We start from the raw sequence: 20283 nt of genomic DNA, 5'->3' as shown, positions 1-20283 counted from the left end.
TAGACCGGGCTCGGCTCGGACTCGGATAGGGGACTCGACTACATCACCGAGGTCTTGTTATTACTGAATTCAAAACGACAAACTAAACATCTTGTCTGCAACAACCAGAATTCAGACCAGTATTGTATCTTTCCATGATGGCGCCGAGTTTAAATCGCGTCATAGGCGAGATACACTATACAAGTTGGTGGCACGACAAGTTCTTTTTTTTTTCTTTTCTTTTTTGCTAAATCAGTCAGTTCTCGTGTTTCACACATCGAGTTTCTTGTCTTCGTTCCAGCATCATGAAGTCCCTGGTTTTCATCTTCGTGGTCGCTCTGCTTGTGGCTGTAGCCAGTGGGAACGAGGACGTGCAGGATAACTGGGAAGGCATTCTGGACCAAATGTACGAGGTTGCTAAACGGGGGAAAGCTCAAGTTCGCGAAAACCCGTTCTACGGTTAGTAGTGTGAACCCCCCCCCCCCCCCAAAATAATAATAATAATTTGTTTAAAAATTGATTTCTGGTATTCTGTGTTGCTACGGTGTCGTTTTCTTTCTATGTTGTTATGGGATGACAAGGTAATGATTTACACAACGGTCTGATGTTTGTGAAGTTGTGGGGCACAATTTCCGGGAGAAGTCATTTTCAATAAATGGGGAGACCACTTTTCCGTTCAATTGCGGATCGGCTCCTACATTCCTGCATGGCATCATAGATACGGATCAATCAACAGCCATTATTGTATTGCCAAATCAACTTTCTTGTCTTTTTAAGCTTGCAAATCCAAGCTGACTGGCGCTGACTGTGTCTGCAACCGGTTATACCGCAAGGGATCGCCGAAGCACCAGACTCTCTGCTTAGGTAAGTACATGCATCATCACGAAGCATAAATAAGGACCCCTTCAAAATTACGCCATCAAGAGGGGAAAACTGCCAAAAGAGTAGCCTGCTCCCTATCCGAGTGTCAACGAAAAAAGTGTTTGGGAAAGCTCGGATGATGTGATATTGGCGGCTGCCTGACCAAAGATTTGTCAACATGTCAAGATCTGGGAACCAGACTTTGTCTTCCTCACATGTTATTTACCATTAATTTAAGCCCATCAAAGTTTCCCTCTATCCGTTAGCCTTGGTCAATGCTCTCGTCGTTATTCGTCCCGTATGCGGTCAATCGTCGGCATATATCCTCACGCGCTATGCACATGCATTTTAAAATACAGCGCGAACAGCGACCTCATGCGGCCACTATTTTTTTATGCAAATCAGTTGGGGACGATCGAGAGCCTTGGTTCAATCGTCGGCAAAAGCTTATGTTTTTCTTTACTTTGCGCTAGATTTCCAGCGCACGACCTCGTATGCGAATACAGATAATGTAGGCGGGGCTAATATGTGGAGTGTCCAAACACACCTTGGTAAATCCGGACGTCATCAAATTATTTGCAGCTATTCCGCCTTTTGCGGACGTGACAGGAACCACAGTTTTTGTGCATTGGTGCCGTGTGCAGAGACACACAATGTGTACGTGCATGGATTATGTACGGTGCCACGTTTCACTATGCAAGTTTCCACGCAACGATCGACCAATAAGAAAACGACAGTTAAGGTCAGCTAAAGCTATTAACATAATGAGCACCACCCCCAAAACCTCACACGGACGATTGAACCAAGGCGCTAGATCAGGTCCAACTGATTTGCATAAAAATAGTGGCCGCGTGAGGTCGCTGTTCGCGCTGTATTTTTAATGCACTGCATGCATAGACATAATGACTGCATGCATAGCGCTAGCGAAGATATCGTTTACCGCGCTACGGCCGGATGAATAACAACTAGCGCCTTGACCAAGGCTATCTATCCGTTGGATGAACGTCAGCCACCTTCTACAGTCAATGCTAAATTCACTTCAGACCAGAAATGCAAGTGAAGTGTCAGGAAATTAATGTCTTTCGTTTGCATTTCCATCTTTCTACAGGTGATTAGAATGAGACGTGGAAAACAGTAGGCACAAAGATTCGTGAAGGGTTATCAATGATGGTGCGACGGTGAAATGAAGAGGGCAGCACGCACAAGTTGGGTTTTATTGCTGTAAATAAAAAGCATCCTTTTATTTGGTGTCGTTTCATACAGGTTAAAGATTGTCTTGATCTTGATATTCGGTCCGTTTAAAGCAGACACGTGTATGGAGCGATTCACCTCTTTTTTAATATTAACCCGCGCTAAACCTTTGTTTTGATAACTTGAAGTGCAGAGGCGATGCTGTGATGTAAATATTTTAGCATATTTTCCATATTTCGTTTTCAAAAGTAATTGCATTGTGCACTTGCGTCGATCTTCTTCTGTAAATGGCGATAGAAGGAAATCAAGAACATCATGTGACCTGTCTAAATACCTCAATTTTTGTAAGCTTCGTAAAATCTGTGAAAATTTAAAGGTGCGGGTATGAATGGGTTTTTTTCTTTTATAGGACATTCTACAGATAGATCAGCTGCAGAAGAGGCGATTTTATTTTTTTTGACAATCTGTTTTAACACCTTGTATCAAAGTTTGAAAACGATACTGCCAAACTTTTAGAAAGAATCACATACACCTAAGTCGATCTTCTTCTGTAAATGGCGATAGAAGGATATCAAGAACATCATGTGACCTGTCTAAATACCTCAATTTTTGTAAGCTTCGTAAAATCTGTGAAAATTTGAAGGTGCGGGTATGAATGGGTTTTTTTCTTTTATAGGACATTCTACAGATAGATCAGCTGCAGAAGAGGCGATTTTATTTTTTTGACAATCTGTTTTAACACTTTGTATCAAAGTTTGAAAACGATACTGCCAAACTTTTAGAAAGAATCACATACACCTAAGTCGATCTTCTTCTGTAAATGGCGATAGAAGGATATCAAGAACATCATGTGACCTGTCTAAATACCTCAATTTTTTAAGCTTCGTATAATCTGTGAAAATTTAAAGGTGCGGGTATGAATGTTTTTTTTTTCTTTTATAGGACATTCTAAAGATAGATCAGCTGCAGAAGGGGCGATTTTATTTTTCACACAATCTGTTTTAACACTTTGTATCAAAGTTTGAAAACGATACTGCCAAACTTTTAGAAAGAATCACATACACATAAGTTATGTCCATTCCCATATGGTTTATCCGTATTATTAGGTACAGATAGTTGCAATGGTGTAATACAAGTGGTGAGAGCAGAATACAAATGGAATAGACCTCATACATAGAGCGCCCTCACAGAGAACATATCTCGTTATTGAAAAAGGTGACAACGAAAGTAAAAAGTGTCTCTTCGTGCGTATCACAGTTGAGCAAAGACCAGCCCACATTGAGGGCGCTCTACGCAAGGAGTCTAAGGCTTTGTGTGGCAACATTGTAATGACTTCAATAGAAAAACTGTTGTGTTCAAGCTTTCGTGACAGATCCCAACAACTTTTGGTGTAATGAAGGCCATCATCACTCATTATATCCTGCCTTCGAATGATTGTTATATCAATTGTTAATGATGGTAAACTGCTGCATATTCTGTGTGATTTACTTCGGAAGGAAACGTGTAATTCCCAGAGTGAACTGGATATTTTATTTCGGAGACAACTACAATGTAAATAGTACTGAGATAAAAGTATGAAAATAAAAGTATGAATTTAAGAATGTGGATTATTTTGTATTGTTTTATTATGCATAGGCCTAACTGTTTAACACAGGATCGATCAGAACTAATTTGACGAGGGACAAAATAAAGATCTCTTCCCCGGCCGGTCGTTCTGATCGAGAATGATTTACTCTTTCTATGGAAGCAATTAAGTACATGTATATTTGCACAAAACAAAAAAATCTCACAACCGTAAAGACTTCCCACTGAGTTTGCTTGACATTATTTTATTGGGACTCGATATTGGGACGAACATTATTCATCCTTGGCATCGACGGTGCCAAGCAAATGTTTTTGCATTTGGCCACAGATCTGCACAGAATGTTGGATTATAGCAGTGTCAAAAAGGGGCGGGGCTAACCAGTTTTTCTCCTCTCCGATGGACAATGTTAATTGGTTACATAATGGAAAGAAAATTCCAAGTTTTCTGAATAATGTCATCACCCAATATTAAAAATCTTGATGTATTGCTTCAGGCTTATGTCTTTTCACGCTGCTGCGGCGCCACTGCACCCCTAAACCGCCCCCCCCCCCCACCACCACAAATCTGGGACTTCAACATCTAAGATTTCACCCCCATTGGAAATCTAAGCTTTTGTTGGCAGCGGCGTAACCAGGGTTCTCACCATAGGGCCTAGGGGGCGAGTGGAGGAGGAGCTTGATGTTACAGTGGGGGCGCCCTGTTAAAACCGTGAACTATGGTAACTTATATGACTAAAAACTTTCCAGTGGGAGTTTGGGGGCGACATTTTTCGCGCCCACCTCCTCCCTTCCCAACCTCGACCCAATCACTTTCTCCCTTTTGGCCAAGCCGCTGTTTGCTTGAGGCTCGTTGAACTTGACACTCTCATCGGCATGTGTTTGCCAGTTAACTGCATGCACCGTTAACTTGACGTACTGCCCTTCTCGGTAGGTATTTACCCGTTTGCATTCAAATTTAACTGGACATAGTTTACTGCCCTCGTTTTCAGGTATTTGCCAGTGTGTACGCACCTTTAACTTGATATGCTGCCGCCATCGGCAGGTACTTTCCAGTTTGGATCTACAGTTACCGTTATCGCTGGTACCCATCGCCCTAAAACAGGCTATAGGAAGGGCTAATATCTTCATGATTCATGACGTAATTTCTTCCAACCCTCATTGGATAGAATTTGTTTGCACATTAAAAAGGTCAACACTTCCGTGAGGGCGTGACGCGCGTGACACGCGCGCGCTGAATGTTTGTCCATAAAAAGGCAGAAGCTACCCACAATCAATGTGCTTCCTTCACAAAATGTTGTTTGAAGAGAATAAGGGTGCATGCCAGTAAATGAATTACCTAAGCAGACCAAATCACGACTTGTATACCCTCAATTGTTTGCTATAAGAGCATTTTGTAGGCCATGAACTTGAGGGTCATTTGTAAACAAGAAGGGTGGAAGTTGCGTGTGGTCAGGTCTGCGCTGTATCAACAATTCTGTAAAATGTGGATGAAATTACGTCCTAAATTTGCCCTATTTTGCAATGAAGCATAGGCATCATTTTCCAAAATGGCGACAGGCTTCATGACCACCTTTAGGGATGATCATCTTTGGATAGAATTTTCTCCCAAAAGTGATTGAATTACCCCCCCCCCCCAAAAAAAAAAACAACCAGAAAATGAAGGACGATGAAATAAGCTATAATTTGGGGTGTCTCAACACCTTTGACAGTTGTGAATATTTTCCTGATCTTGAGAAGTGGGGCATTTATCACCGAGGTTTATGACAGTTTATTGGCTGGTCAGCAACCCATAGACTTCCCCAGCGCCCTGTATTGGGCGCTAGGTACGAGCGAAAAGTTAACTTGGCAAACTGCCCTCATCGCAGGTATTTGCTGCACATTTCTATGCACCGTTAACGCGCCATACTGCCCTCACGGTAGGAAGTGGTCAGTATGACACCGTGAATAGGTAGCCCTATTGTCAAGCTATGCTTCATGACCACCTTTCAAAGATGATCAAAGGTTGATCATATTTGGATAGAACTTAACTGTTTTGCAAATTTTAAATTCCCATCACTTGCTCAGGCTCCGTTTCGAATTCGCGAAGGGTCATTGCAGTATATGCGGCTGAAAAAATGTGTCCACAAATGGTCGGCAATGAAAAGAAATCACATCAGGTATGGAATGTGTGGCATTTCTATGAGAAAGTTTTCGGATAGCATTTGCGCGCATTAGATAACTGCGGTCTTGAACAACTGCAGCCAGATGCTTTATACATAGGTCATGATAAATTACCCAGAATGCCATCCCCACTTCCTTCACAAGACTCCGCGAAGCTCGTCAGCCCTTCCCAGCGCCCTGTAACGTTTGCTAGGACGGGGGGTACGAGCGAAACAAACACTTGATATCACCTCGAAGGACATAGTACCAGTCTATGGTTCCCAGTTGACAGGTCTGACACTCTGACGTCTCTCAGATAAGACTGTTAACTATTCAACACTAGCAGGGTAGCACCAGTTTACAGAGCGCTGATTGTCGAAAGAATACAGAAAGTTGCACCGCATGCGTACACGGCGCGACAGCTGAAAACAATCGTTTTTAGGTTGTAAGTTGTAACTGTGAGGTAAGATATTTTCACCAATTGTGGAAGCAAAATTACTGTAAAATACTAGGTGACTTTCAAAGCACCATTGTTTGTAACCTTGTGAGGTGTCTGCAGTTTAAGTCATGTTGTAAGTAGACTTTGAAAACCGTTGAAATTGAATGATTGACATGATTGAACTTGAAGTTCGAACTTAATTTCGACATGATTAAAATTTAGGCAGTGTATATTTTGCCGGAGACGGCAAACCTTTAGTAAACGTTAGTTTGCCGGATATGCACTGAACATGCGCAGTTACTGTTTTTTTGTACTTCAACATTTTCCGGTGACAAGTTTTAGTCTGGCTCCATGCCAAAATTATCGTTGTTAGGCCTACCTCGTATTCACAAGATGGGATTCAGACCATTTTATAATTTCGGACTTTATTTCCCTTTTAAAAAAAATCCTCCAGAGCCACAAATCTGAAAAAAGAAAATGTAATAGTGCAAAAAATGTTTGAGACATGTTAAAATAAGGCAGTGTATATTTTGCCGGAGACGGCAAACCTTTAGTAAACGTTAGTTTGCCGGATATGCACTGAACGTGCGCAGTTACTGTTTTTTTGTACTTAAAAACATTTTCCGGTGACAAGTTTTAGTCTGGCTCCATGCCAAAATTATCGTTGTTACCTCGTATTCACAAGATGGGATTCAGACCATTTTAAAATTTCGGACTTTATTTCCCTTTTAAAAAAAATCCTCCAGAGCCACAAATCTGTAAAAGAAAATGTAATACTCTGCAAAAAATGTTTGAGACATGTTAAAATAATAAAAGAAGAATATTCTTATTTATTTGGGGATGAGAAAAAAAAACTTTAAAATGTGGGGCGGTCAGAATCGAACGCGAATCATCCCGCTTGCTAGGGCCTTTGCTTAACCACTTCACCAAACGTGCTACACAACATTTGGTGGAAATTTAATACATCTTACAATTCAGCCCTATTTTAAAGAGTACAGCGCCCTCTGTTGATATGGATTGCCGCTGGCAAACCTTTAGTAATCGTTAGTTTGCCGTCATTACCTCCGGCAAAATATCCACTACCTTAAAATAATAAAAGAAGAATATTCTTATTTATTTGGGGATGAGAAAAAAAACTTTAAAATGTGGTGCGGTAGGATTCGAACGCGAGTCATCCCGCTTACTAGAGCCTTTGCTTGACCACTACACCAACCGTGCTACACTACTTTTGGTGGGAATTTAATACATCTTATAATTCAGCCCTATTTTAAAGAATACAGTGCCCTCTGTTGATATGGATTGCCGCCGGCAAACCTTTAGTAATCGTTAGTTTGCCGTCATTACCTCCGGCAAAATATCCACTTTCTAAAATTTATAAAAAAAGCCAATGTCTCTTCAATGCAATGACCCTCGGCGAAATCGAAACGGAGCTTGAGCAAGTGATGGGAATTTAAAATCGAAGTGGCTATCGTTACGGCAGCCGTTGTTTAGCGCCCTCTACGATACTTTTTCGATACGCACGCAGGTATATAATTATTTGTTTCCCCCTGTTTTAGCGAGCATTTGAGTTTTTCAGATTTTGTAATCAAACAAAGAAACATTCCGTAACATGCCCAATGTTTGAAGCCATATTTAAAAAAAAAAAATGACAGTAAAATAAGCATGATAAGGCTACGTTGTGCTTGCATATACATGTGTGTATACATGGCATAAATAGTCTGGCGCCATCCCATGATTAAGTAACAATTAATGAAATACATTCGGGAACTCGACAAAAATGGAAAACTCGTTAATTAAATTAGGTCCATAGTCAGCCAACAGACTAATGACATCGAACGAAGAGGTCAGTCTTAAAATAGTTACACCATGGTTGGACCATGGAGAAATAAAACACTATTTCTCCATGGTTGGACATGTGCAACTTTTGGTCTTTAGCCTCATATTGAAATTACTTGACTTCCCTCTCATGTGCAAAATATTGAAGAAAAGTCTCCTATAAAAATTGAATTGAGTTTCCAAACTTGGTTGGTGAAATTTTGCAGTAATGCAATTTTTTGGAGAAATTTGCTGGCTCAAGAGTGAGTAAAGTTGGCATGATTTACGTGTAGTTGTGCACATTTCCGTACTTCAGGTCCTAGCTGGAGTTACCCTGGGAAAGATTTCCATATACGAAGTTCACTAATTTTCCTCTGTATTGACTAACAAGCCCCCAGATAGCAATTTCATGTCATCAAAGTCAATTTGAGCAGTGAGAAAATACAAGCATTTTCTTAGAAAACACTTAGAATTTTTCAGTCCAATCTCATAGGGTTTGTACACAGGGTGTTGAGTGAACTTTGTGTATGGAAATCTTTCCTTACCCTGCCCTAAAATTTTGAGCTGAAGCGCGCGCACCTGATGACTGTTTGTCGGCCAACTTCGGCTGCAGTTCTACCTCTGCCGTGATGCGAGTGAAGCCTCATAGTTAGTGCAGCAGTAGTGCATCAAACAGTCGTCGGGTGCGCGCTTCAGCGCCATGCCGCGCCGCGCCGTGCAGTTGGCAAGTGTGACTGGTGGTTCGCTGTGTGTGCATGGTAATCGACAGCACTTTGCAGTTTGTTTGTGCACAAATCTAGCTCCGGGCATCATCATGACTGCACGGCTGTCGGTTATGCCTCTTTTTTTTTCACTGCAATTGTAGGCTGAATGTTCATCATGGATCGTTTTTTCCTCAAGGACCTGTGTAGTGTTTATTCCAGGCAAGGTTTGAGTGAGTCCCAGTTGAAATTAGTGCGTTACAGGGACAAAATTGCACATTTTCGAAAAAAAGATTTGGACCTGCCAATGCTGCAGGTCCAAGTGAAAAACTTCCTCCAGCCCTAAATGACAACCCAATAATAAAATTTAGGGCTGGGTAACTCCAGCTATCCAGGTCCCAATCTGGACTCCGTTCACTGCTCACCTAGGGGACTTGCACATCTTATGTTGTTTTTGTGTTAACATTTCAGCGTTAATCTGCCTCCATTGCAATGGATTCCGAATTTCTGCCAGATGGTCGTCTCTTAGACATCGTAGACGAAGCTTGGCGAAAAGAGAAACTACCACATGATGACATTGCTGTTCCTCAGGTATGTTGAGAACTTGCTAAACTTTGGTTAACCCTCCTATGCAAACATGCATTCTGTGCCAAGTAGTCCTTTCAGTCAAATCAATCAAGTGACTGTTTTAAACAGTTAAGAATTCCCAGCCTACATAAAGCAGGATTGACTGGCTGTGACTGTTGATGTATGCAGCTATGCTTTGACTGTGGGTAATTGATAAGCCAGCTGTGCCCACAACTTGCCTGCTTTGTCTGTTCATGGTCTGTTGACTTGACTAGTCACTGTGCTTGCTTGACATTTGATCTGACGGGTGGCTAGCCTGTGTTAAAAGTATAGCAGGGGAAGTGGGTGGACATTTTGACTGTCTGTGGCTGTTTAATTAGCAAGAGTGTTTATTAATTTATCCTGCAGAATCTTGACTGGGGGACAAACGCGCAACAGAATTTGCAAAGAACTTAATTGTGACCTGCCATATCATAATGAGGAATAACCCCCACCTTTGACTTTTCTAGTTACATGCATCATGTTAGTCCGAAAATTTGGGACTCTCAATACTGTGTATGAGAGTCCCAAAATTTAAGGTAGGCCTACTGAAAACATGCAATACAAGAAAATAGACTGGCACATGAAACAACCAGTCCAACAACTCTTCAGTACTGCATCAATCAACTGTCAGCTGACTGTGCCAAAAGAAATATGTAGGATGTTGGGTACTAGGTCACTATTTCTACACATTTCTCCTTAGTCAGGCACCAGACTAATGACACTGAATGAAGAAGTCAGTCTTGTTGGACCATGGATGGACATGTAGAAGTCTAGTCTTTAGCCCCATTTTGAAATCACTTGACTTCCCTCTCTTGTGCAAGCCACTGCAAAATATTGAAGAAAAGTCTCCTTTAAAAATTAAATTGAGTCTTCAAACTTGGTTGGTGAAATACTGAGGAACTTTTCTTTTGCCCAGTTTTGGAGAAATTTGCTGGTTAAAGAGTGAGTAAAGTTGGCTTGATCTTCTTTTGCATCATTTTGAGCACTTCAAGAGGTTGTGGAATGCTCGAAGACATTTCCGTCAATTTTTTGGGTATATGTAGCCTAAGGTGTGATGAAATAAAAACGACTGTTGTTTCTGTCATGAAATGAGTACAAAGGGTACTTTTGAGAGCTGTTTTTCAGGTCCTGTTTCGACCCGAACGCGCAATTTGTGTAAAAGTCGTCGTTACGGGCAGCAAACAAAACACAGTAAATCGTGACGTAATAAACAGGACTCGTTTATGCTACTCTGCATCGGGAGTCCTGTTTATTACGTCACGATTTACTGTGTTTTGTTTGCTGCCCGCAACGACGACTTTTACACAAATTGCACGTTCGGGTCGAAACAGGCATGACAGGACTTGAAAAACAGCTCTCATAAGTACTTTTTGTACTCATTTCATGACAGACACAATAGTCGTTTTTATTTCATCACACCTTAGGCCACATTTACCCAAAAAATGACGGAAATGTTTTCGAGCATTCCACAACCTCCTTAAGGTCCCAGTCTGGCATCGTGTTAGCTTTCAATGATACCAATTTTTTTTTTCCTGTAGCTTACTCTATTCCAAAGATATGCGGCAAGAACTTCAACAGTGTCCCGCCGAACTTTGCCGACCTCATTTTGAGAAAAATGGTTTTGACAACCACAGTAGTGCAAAGCATTATTCAGTTTCTCCACTTTTGGGAGTATTTTTTCCTAACAAAAATGCATTTAGTGTGAATCTTGGATAACTGGGTTACTCAGAAATACAACAAAAAACAAATTATTGATTTTGACAGTTTTTCTAGTATCCCTTACTTCAGGTGTTGATGACTCAAAACAAGGTTTTGGGGGACATTCCTCATTATTCCACAGAAGGTCACAATTTATGTTCAGCCTTGACATTGCATGGGAAAATCCACCAAAACAGACCATGAAGAAGTTAATTTTGTGATGTAAACTCAGTAAATAATGCCAATATGTACATGTACTTTCTTTTGTGTTCTCAGCATGAACTTCCTGATGTGTTTGCTGACGACGGCATGTCAGCAGAAACAATCAAAGAACAAGAACAGAAGTGGACGGATATGGCCTTGCAGAACCTGCAGGATTCCCAGGGAACGACCCATTCATCATGATGGAGCAGGTGCATGTGACAGCCAAAAACACCTGTGCGGTAAGATGCGACCCCCTCAATGGGTACAAAAAGAAAGTGGGGGAGACCACTTGGAGGGACATGCAAACGCATTGCTGACCACACCTGACGCTTACGTGAAGCCGCTAGATTTGTGCACATTCAGAATACAGTAAACTCCGGCTAAGTCGGCTCTCTCGGGACCCAAGAATTTGCGATGATTTACGCAAATGCCGACATCTGCTGTAAATCATCATTTTGCCGACTTACATGAATGGTCTTTTTGCACACATGGTTCATTGCACTAATTGGCTTCAATTTACCCTGGTTTAACTCCTTAATGCTTGAGTTAAATCCAGCAAATTAATCCTCGAATTGTATCATCACGTTTGGGATATTGAAAGTAGAGACAACGTGTACAAAATAGTACTATTTTGTACATGTGGTCTCCACATTATGTATGTGCACGGTAACAAATTAAATGCGTGCGTGGTCCGGTATATACCACACTCATGCATTGACTGCAGCACTAGTCATTCAATAAGACGACCCCTAAAATGGACAGAGCGCATGCGTACTGACGAGAGGGGGTACTGGAATTATAGATTGGGGCACAGCGCCATATTGATAAAAAGAAAAGAAAAGAAAAGGGCTAACAAATACTCAAATCACACACTTACCAAAACTACTAGCCGGAAAAACTAACAATTTCAAATGTCCCATTCTGCAGAGCAGAACAGAGCCTCCGTCTATTTCATGGAGACCGTAAGCATAAGCACAGCAAAAGGCACGCTTACTTCAGAGGAAAAATTGGCTTAACTTAGTGACGTAACAATAGAAATCTCCATGCACGTGCGACCGTTAGCACACACCATCGTGAAATAGTGCTTAAGGTTAGCACGTTTTCTGCTATGCTAAGCACAACTTTTCTGCTAACTGTTAAGCAGCGCCGTGAAATTGGGCCCTGCTGCAGTTGGTGACCATGCACAGAGACAGAGGCAGTTTGGTCTTCAGATTTTTGACCTCCTAGATCTTGCCCCACTGAGCAGGCTTGTTACTTGACAAGTGCTGCATGTTTGTTGCTGCATTAGCTAACCCCAACCCTGCTGAATCCAACAGTATCCAACAATATCATATACCCGATGGAACCTGTTGGATTGAGCAGTTAACCCCTTGTGTACATTCCTGATGCAAGATGTTGGATTCAGCAGAGAACTGAACCGCATTATAACGCATTGTTGGACTCCGTTGGATTCAGCAGACAACTGAAAATAAGGCACAGTGGATTGAGCAGGAAACTCCAGTTGGACTCTGTTGGATTTAGCAGGGTAGTCCTGAGGAATTTGTACAGGGTTAAGGTCAGGGTAAAACAAAATGATCCTGGACTAGGTAGGTGGCCTTGACTCCAACACCAAGTACGTTACAGCACGTTGCATGCTGGCCAAACGTTTTCCAGAGAGATTTTGACATTCTCTTTTGAATTGTAGTCAAAATTAAAGCCAAAAAAAATAGTACATGTATCTGCTTCTGATTACATGGCATTGGCAAATAGGGGTAGGTAGGTAGGGAAATGTTTTTTCTCTCCAATTTCTTTTTTTGTGTACAATCATATTGAGGCATCTGCATGTAGTCAAGGGTAAAAGGTAGAAATGGATGGTTTTAGGGTAGGGGCTGTCAGAAAAGGGTAGGAAGGGAAACCGGAAGCAGAACAATTTTCTTTCGGGCTAAGGATACTTGGTCAAATCGGCGCTTGTATTGTATGCTTACAACGAATTTGTATTGGTCCAGTTGTAAGTTTATAGCAAACTACTTGTTCTGTTATTGTCAGGAATTGTATCCTTTTTCTAGCTTTTTCCTTAACTTTTATGTCTTATGTCTTGCTGTTTATTACAAACAGGGTATGGCTGGAAAGTTTGGTCAGCATCTCTGAGACATTTTGAGGACAAGAGTCATCCCTGTGCCTGCTCCGTCTTCCATCCGTATTGCTTGTCGTTCAGAATGGTAAACAATTTGCCAAGTTGGCTTTCAGGACGATGAAGGGGAACATTCAGAAAGCTTGCAGAATTGAATTGGCTTCGAGAAGGAACCTGGCTAAGATTGACTCCAGACTAGTTTGAACCAAGACTTAAAGGGAATGTACAACATTTGCTTTTGCTGCAATTTTCAGAAATATATGGATTTGCAGGATTAGTATGTTATAGCAAATATTGTAACACTGACTTGTTTAACGTTTTGAGCTTGTACATGTAGATGCTGGAAAAACCAAGAAAACCAGTCATGTTCTTGTAGTCTGGTTCCCTGACCCCACTTAAGATGAAACAGAGAAATGTATAGACTTTGGGGAATTGTAAGGTCAGAGAATCAGTCTGGCAGGCTTGTACCCCTTCACAGATGTGTAATCAATTGCAAAGAAAATGCAGAACAACTGTTATGAAAAAGTCGGAGCAGTTTTTGAAGAAAAAAAAACAGTTTTCTCCAATGCTGGTCGGCTGACCAGCGTTGGAAAAATACAATTTTTGTTGCAAATTTCAACACACCAGGGAGACGCGATTGTACAGGATGCTTTAGACTGTCATTCCCTTACAATCCAGTAAAGGTATTTTGTGATAATTTGATCATTTCATTTTTTTTAAGAAATGATTTTTGCAAATGTTGTATCTTCCCTTTAAGTGTAATAGGATTGTTCTATTAATTTGGGTTTAGTTTTCTTCCTGTCCACACTGCATCTGACATCTATGATTTTATAATTCTGATGCACTCCTTAATGCAGTCATACAGTCCTCCAAGAGTTATTTTGAATAACAAATTTTAACCTCCCAACAAATAAAAAGTAGTTTGAAGTCATTTTTAATGACACTTGAATGGCAAATTGCAAAGTTCCGAGGTAATGGTTACAGGACAAATGTCTCACTTCAGACCCTGAATTTATAGAATGACCCATAATCTATGAGTGCACTGTAAACGTAAGTTTTGTTTTGTTTTTTGGTGTTTTTTTTTTATTGCGTCTAGCGCTTAAAACGTAAGTTTGACACTGGGGCGGTCGACCAATCTTTTCGCTCGTACCAGCCCCCCCCCCCCACCCTGCAAACAGGATGCTGGGAAGGGCTGATGTGTTCGAGCTCTCATTGGATAGACTTTGCGTGACTTGTGACGTAGCAGGCAGCACACAAACAAGCTACATCTGTTTGTCATACGCAGCGCGCTACTTGCATGTGAATTAGTTCATGATAGGTTACCCATAATGCCATCCGTACTTCCTTCACAAGATTCTGTGAAGCAGCATGTGGGGTGCTGTGGTGCAATGGTTACGGTGTTCGATTTGTGTGCCGTGGTACAATGTACATGTACATGAGTTCGAATCCTGGCCGTGGGAACATGGTGATTGTGCTCTTGAGCAAGGCACTTTACCATTATTGCTTCATCCTTCGACGTAAAGCCATAGGTCCCGTGTTTTGTGTAATGCAGAACCCAGTAACACTTATCACTAAGAGAAGGGGTTTGCCCCGGTGTTTCTGGCAGTGGCTGCAATATGCACCGCAGCACCTTGTCAACCCGTATAAGGTGCTACATAATTATAATGGGTCTCATATTTCTCATTTATACTTTATTTACCTTTCTTCTATTAATAGACATAATTTCCAGCGCCTTGAGTACCTAATTGTTGTTACATACGTGCGCTATATAAGACTCCGTTATTATCACCCCGTTATCATCAGCCCTTCCCAGCACCCTGTTTGCAGGGCGGAGGGTACGAGCGAAACCAATCTTGTGCATTTCTCAAATAGCTGTGATGACCTTTAACCTGGTTTCTGGTCCAGTCAGTGAATTATGGAGGGCGGTATACAGCATTAATGGTACTTAAACTCTACATGTACAGTGCTACATTCATTACATTGTGATTGATGATACACATTAGAAATGCAGGTAGCTAGTTCAGCCCTACCAGTCTCAGTTTTATTTATTCATTTTATTGTTTTGTTTTGCCATTGTGTGGCAGTGTAGTAGTGGCCAGTTTTGATTCTTGTATAAAAAGGTCCTGTGTATTACAACCATCTTCGAAGTGTGTACAAAAGTGACCTTCTGAGGCAAAATGAGGAATGTCCCCCAAAACCTTGTTTTGAGTAATACACGCCTGAAGTCAGACATACTAAAAAAATTGTGTCAAAATCGATATTGATTGTTTTGCATTTTTTAGCAGCCAAGGTATCCAAGATTCACATTATGCCTTTTTGTTTGGAAAAAAATACCCCAAAAGTGGAAAAAACTGAAGAATGTTTTTCACTGCCGTCGGCAGCGCAAGGCATGTCCTTTTTTTTCAAAGCCGTTTTTCTCAAAATGAGGTTAGCGATTTTGCAGGACACTGTTGAAGTTCCTGTGACATATCTGTGGAATGAATTAAGATACAGAAATAAATTTGATATCATTGGAAAGCCAATGATTTGAGCTTTAACATGATGTACATAACTTGAAAAGTCAACGGTGGGGGTTACTTCTCATTATGCTATGGCAGGTCACACTGTCTTTGTTTAAAAGCAAGGTCCAGTCAGTAGAGGGCGGTATACACAATATAAATCACTAAAAAAAAAATTGGGGGAAAATAATGTTAACAAATCAAAAAAGTCTTTTATAAGTAAAAAAAATGATACACTCACAGATACGAGCTTTTAAAGAAGGATTTTAACCCAATTTTAAAATACTGATGTTATTATTCCGTGAAGTATGCTGTTCTGGTAGTTGATATAATCTGGTAGGCTACACGTATCAGCTAAATGAATGCATAGATGCAAGGCATGTTACATATTCTTAAAGAGGTTAGTCCAGACAGTACGTTATTTATTATAATGTTGTAACATGAGTAACATGTACAATCAGCAAACTTTGTTTTTTGACCAGAAATAACACTTAAACAGATGACAGAGTTGTCTTCCATATAGTGGGTCCTTCACTCATGTTCAGTGCTTTGCAAATATAAAATGGTCTCCTCTCGTCTAATGCAAATTTGCCAGGACAGAATGTTGCAACCTTACGCTGCTTTTTTCTTCACATATCATCTCAATGAAGGTCTGTCATTGCAAAAACGATGATAAGACATGAACCTGGGACTGAGCAACATTTCCGGTTTTTATTAGGAAATACTTAAAAATTGTCTTTACTCTCCATAGACTCTGTACACAACCGCCGAAGTAGCGTCAGGTTGCAACCAGTGGCGTATCTTTGCCCCTTTGCACTTTGCCCCCCCCCCCCTCTATTTTTTTTTTACAGCAATAATATCACTAAATTGTTATAGAGTTCTAACATCAATACCACAAAAGAAACCCGCTCAAAAATCATTACAATGCGCCTTGAAAATGGTTATATAATTTGCAGCCCCCCCCCCCCCCCCCCCCCCCCCCGCTTTTGATTTTACGGAGGCCAAGTGTCCGGAGAAAAAACACATGTCTACAATTCAGCGCGGATGTGCGGTTGGCGCCCCATCCCCCCCCCCCCCCCCCCCCATCAAAAGCTGGATACGCTTGCAACATCACTTGACCTTCAAAAACACAAGTACTCCTTTCGCATTAGCAAGGTTGTGCACCTTGTCGAGATGGAAAACTACCCCTCGAAAGCACAAATACCCCTCTCACAATAATAAAACCGTGCCCCTCTCGAGATGGAAAATTGACCATCAAAAACAATAGTGCTCCTCTCGCGATAACTTATCGAGATGGAAAACTGCCCCTCGAAAGCACAATTAGTGTCTTGCTCGCAACATTAAAATTGTGTCCCCTCGCAAGATTGAAAAGTGGTCATCTGTCGTTTTCTTTGCATTTTTGGGTGGGTTGACCATTGAGCTTTCCCGACATTTTCACCCAAATAAGACGACCCCTATTGTTCCCAAAGCGGAAAAATAGCCATCTTGAAAAACGATCCCTCCACAAGGCATGACAAATAGCGCCACTTTCGGGCCCAATTGCATCCATTGTTCTCAGAATTGGAAGCCCAAGTCCGGGCCAGAGGTTCATTACCATATCTCTTCAATTCCCCAATTTTATGGCGCTCAGAACTCTATAATATGGAATATTTTTAGGGTATAACTTTTATTCATGAGCTCGGCCTATTCACCGGTGTGCCCCGTCTGTCTTCTACCTGCAAAAATATTCACTATACCCGGTACTTGATGATAACGTACCACCAATTCTGCTATCGTAGTCTGGAATTTATTTCAAGGTTAATGGACGTTAATCAAAACGCATATTATTGTTTTCAGGATCGTAAAAGCATATAGGCATAACATGTACCTGTACATGTACATGTATATTCGTACACGTATACCGGTATTGTGATGGGCAACTCTCAATAGTCAGGTGGCTTAGATCTAATTTTCGTCAAGATCGTGACCGACTGGTCCAAAGCACCAAACTTGGCAGATATATTCTTATAGACCTAGAGAAGATATTTAGAAGGGGTGACACCTGAAATTCTTTTGGGAAGGGTGCCTAATTTGCATAAATCGTTAATCCCTGACGTGTAATATATTTATTCCCAAATTTGGGTATATTTCCATTTTTTTATTTTTTTGAAAAGTATATTTTGGGGATTCTACTTACATATCTTTACTTAAATAACATTTTCCAAAGCATATAAGTGACTGAATAATTATGAGGACATAGTAACGATCCAAAATGGCTACTATTATGACCTAAAATTGCGCGCATTTACCTTGTCTCCAGATATCATCAATTAGTCTTGCCAAACATTAGCATTGATGAACTTCAAATTCACCAAGTAGCTTACTGGTACAGCAACCCTATTAAAACCTTATGCAAAATCATGTGAACTATGATAACATTGTGATATTAAGCCCAGCAAACAAAAACTGGGGAAAAACGAGGTGTCCATAAATTAGGCTAACAAGTAGGTGAATGGTTGCCTAACATGGAACACTGGAACAAGTTCAAGGAAATTCCCCTAATAATTGTTGAGAAAACGTTTTGGCGTAGACAAAATTATTGTAAACAACAATAATCTCTTATTTAGGGGGATTTTTTTGAACTTGTTTAAGTTCCCACGTTACCCTTCCCGTACTAGCCCAATTTACGGACACTACATTTTCTCCCCTTTTTTGGTCTTTTGGGCTAAGCATCAAGATGTTATCAATTTTCACTTAATTTCCCACTTATTTTTGTTAGGGTAACTATGCCAGTAAGTAACTTTGTTAATTTGAAGCTCATCAATACCCACGTTTGGCGAGACTAGTTGATGATATCTGAGGAAAAGGTAAATGCGCGTAACTTTAGGGTAAAATAGTAGCAATTGTGGTTCTTTACTATGTCCTCCTAATTATTCAGTCACTTATATGTTTTACAAAATGTTATTGAAGTGAGAATATGCAAGTAGAATCACAAAATACACTTTTTAAAAAAATAAAAAAATAAAAATATACCCAAATATGGGAATAAATATATTACACGGCAGGGATTAACGATTTATGCAAATTAGGCACCCTTCCCAAAAGAATTTCAGGTGTCACCCCTTCTAAATATCTTCTTTAGGGCTATAAGAATATATCTGCCAAGTTTGGTGCTTTTGACCAGTCGGTCACGATTCCGACCATATGCCACCTGACTAATACAATAAAAAAAATGTCATTCACTCATGTATATACATTTGTATATACATTGTATATGTATTTATAAACAAGACACACACACATTTACATGTAATAATAATAACAATATTTTATTCTCGTCGTTTAGCGTTTTACATTAAACTCTCCGAACGCTTTACAAAATATCGGCAGAACCACATAAAAATAAAACAATTAAGTTCAAAAGTAGTACTTAAAACTACGTTTTAAAAAAAGAAATATCTTAAGCTGTGATTTATTTTTTTTCCAATTCATTAATGGCATACATGAATACATGTTCATTGCATTATACATTCATCTATTCTACCCGTATTGTGTCCAGCATGGACTTTCCTTGGAGTGCAATGACCTCTTTGTTATTGATCAGAATTATTTAAAAACACGAATCATTTCGAAATTTGGAACTTAATTGCGTCGGGTGATGTAAATTCTATAATGTCTTTTGGGGGCCCTTCACCGATTTACTTTCATTTAAAAACTGTAGTATTGTCGCGAGTGATTGAGAAAAACAAATCACGAACTATATTAGCATGGGACTGGAACCCACAACCTCCTGATTACTAGTGCACGGATATCTTCCCACTCGATCACCCAGCTTGCCGCGGTCGGCTGACTGCATGGTCACTCTGATGTATAGCAGCGGGTACACCGCCCATACCATCAGATGGAATTTGGGAATCACGGATTCTACACACAAGGATTAACGACTCGCCCAACTCCTGGTTAGACGCGTGATAACGGCCCGTACTGGTGGCATATACCATGAATACTTTCCAACAAAGACCACTGCGCGCGGTGGCTTTCAGATTTGCAAAGCTCTGTGCCCGATCCGGGGTCGAAATCTGTCAAGCCAGCGAATTATATTTTTGAATATTCATGAGTCAACGTTTTTGGTCTTTATTATTGAATTGTGATAGGTGATAACTACATAACCATGGTAATGCCGAGCACAATATCTTTAGCTTTAAGATGAACAATGAAATGCCACTTTTGTTTCATCGTTTCGGCATCACATCTCTCTAAAACTTTTTAATAAAAGCCTAATTAAAAACGAAATTTGGGTAAACAGTGTTCTCGAAATTTGACGTGTATTTCTCGGGTGAACACTTCATCTATGACGACAAAAACTGCACAATACCATCTGTTATATCCTGAAGTATTTATTTTTTAATAATTTTAGAACAATTATATCTTAAATAAGGAGTAGTTTTGCTTACAGTTTTATGAATATTTCCGTTT

The 20283-nt window shown here is 40.4% G+C and overlaps 1 protein-coding gene across 1 annotated transcript; it reads left to right on the top strand.

Moving 5' to 3' along the window:
• The first annotated feature begins 6094 nt into the window (after nt 1-6094).
• Nucleotides 6095-13600, top strand: LOC119736277 (anaphase-promoting complex subunit 13-like). Its single transcript, XM_038210321.1, has 4 exons — nt 6095-6217; nt 9181-9300; nt 11293-11459; nt 13315-13600. The coding sequence occupies exons 2-3, from the start codon at nt 9202-9204 to the stop codon at nt 11419-11421; spliced, it is 228 nt and encodes a 75-aa protein (XP_038066249.1). The 5' UTR covers nt 6095-6217; nt 9181-9201; the 3' UTR covers nt 11422-11459; nt 13315-13600.
• The last annotated feature ends 6683 nt before the right edge of the window (nt 13601-20283 follow it).

Source organism: Patiria miniata, unplaced genomic scaffold (assembly GCF_015706575.1).
Source record: "Patiria miniata isolate m_02_andy unplaced genomic scaffold, ASM1570657v1 HiC_scaffold_29, whole genome shotgun sequence".
NCBI classification, from domain to species: domain Eukaryota; kingdom Metazoa; phylum Echinodermata; class Asteroidea; order Valvatida; family Asterinidae; genus Patiria; species Patiria miniata.
This window is presented reverse-complemented; position numbering and strand designations above follow the sequence as displayed.

Coding starts and splice junctions, on each gene's coding strand:
- LOC119736277 (XM_038210321.1), top strand. CDS start 9,202: ATGGATTCCGAATTTCTGCCAGATGGTCGTCTCTTAGACATCGTAGAC. Junction 9,301..11,292: donor ATGACATTGCTGTTCCTCAG/GTATGTTGAGAA, acceptor TTGTGTTCTCAG/CATGAACTTCCTGATGTGTT.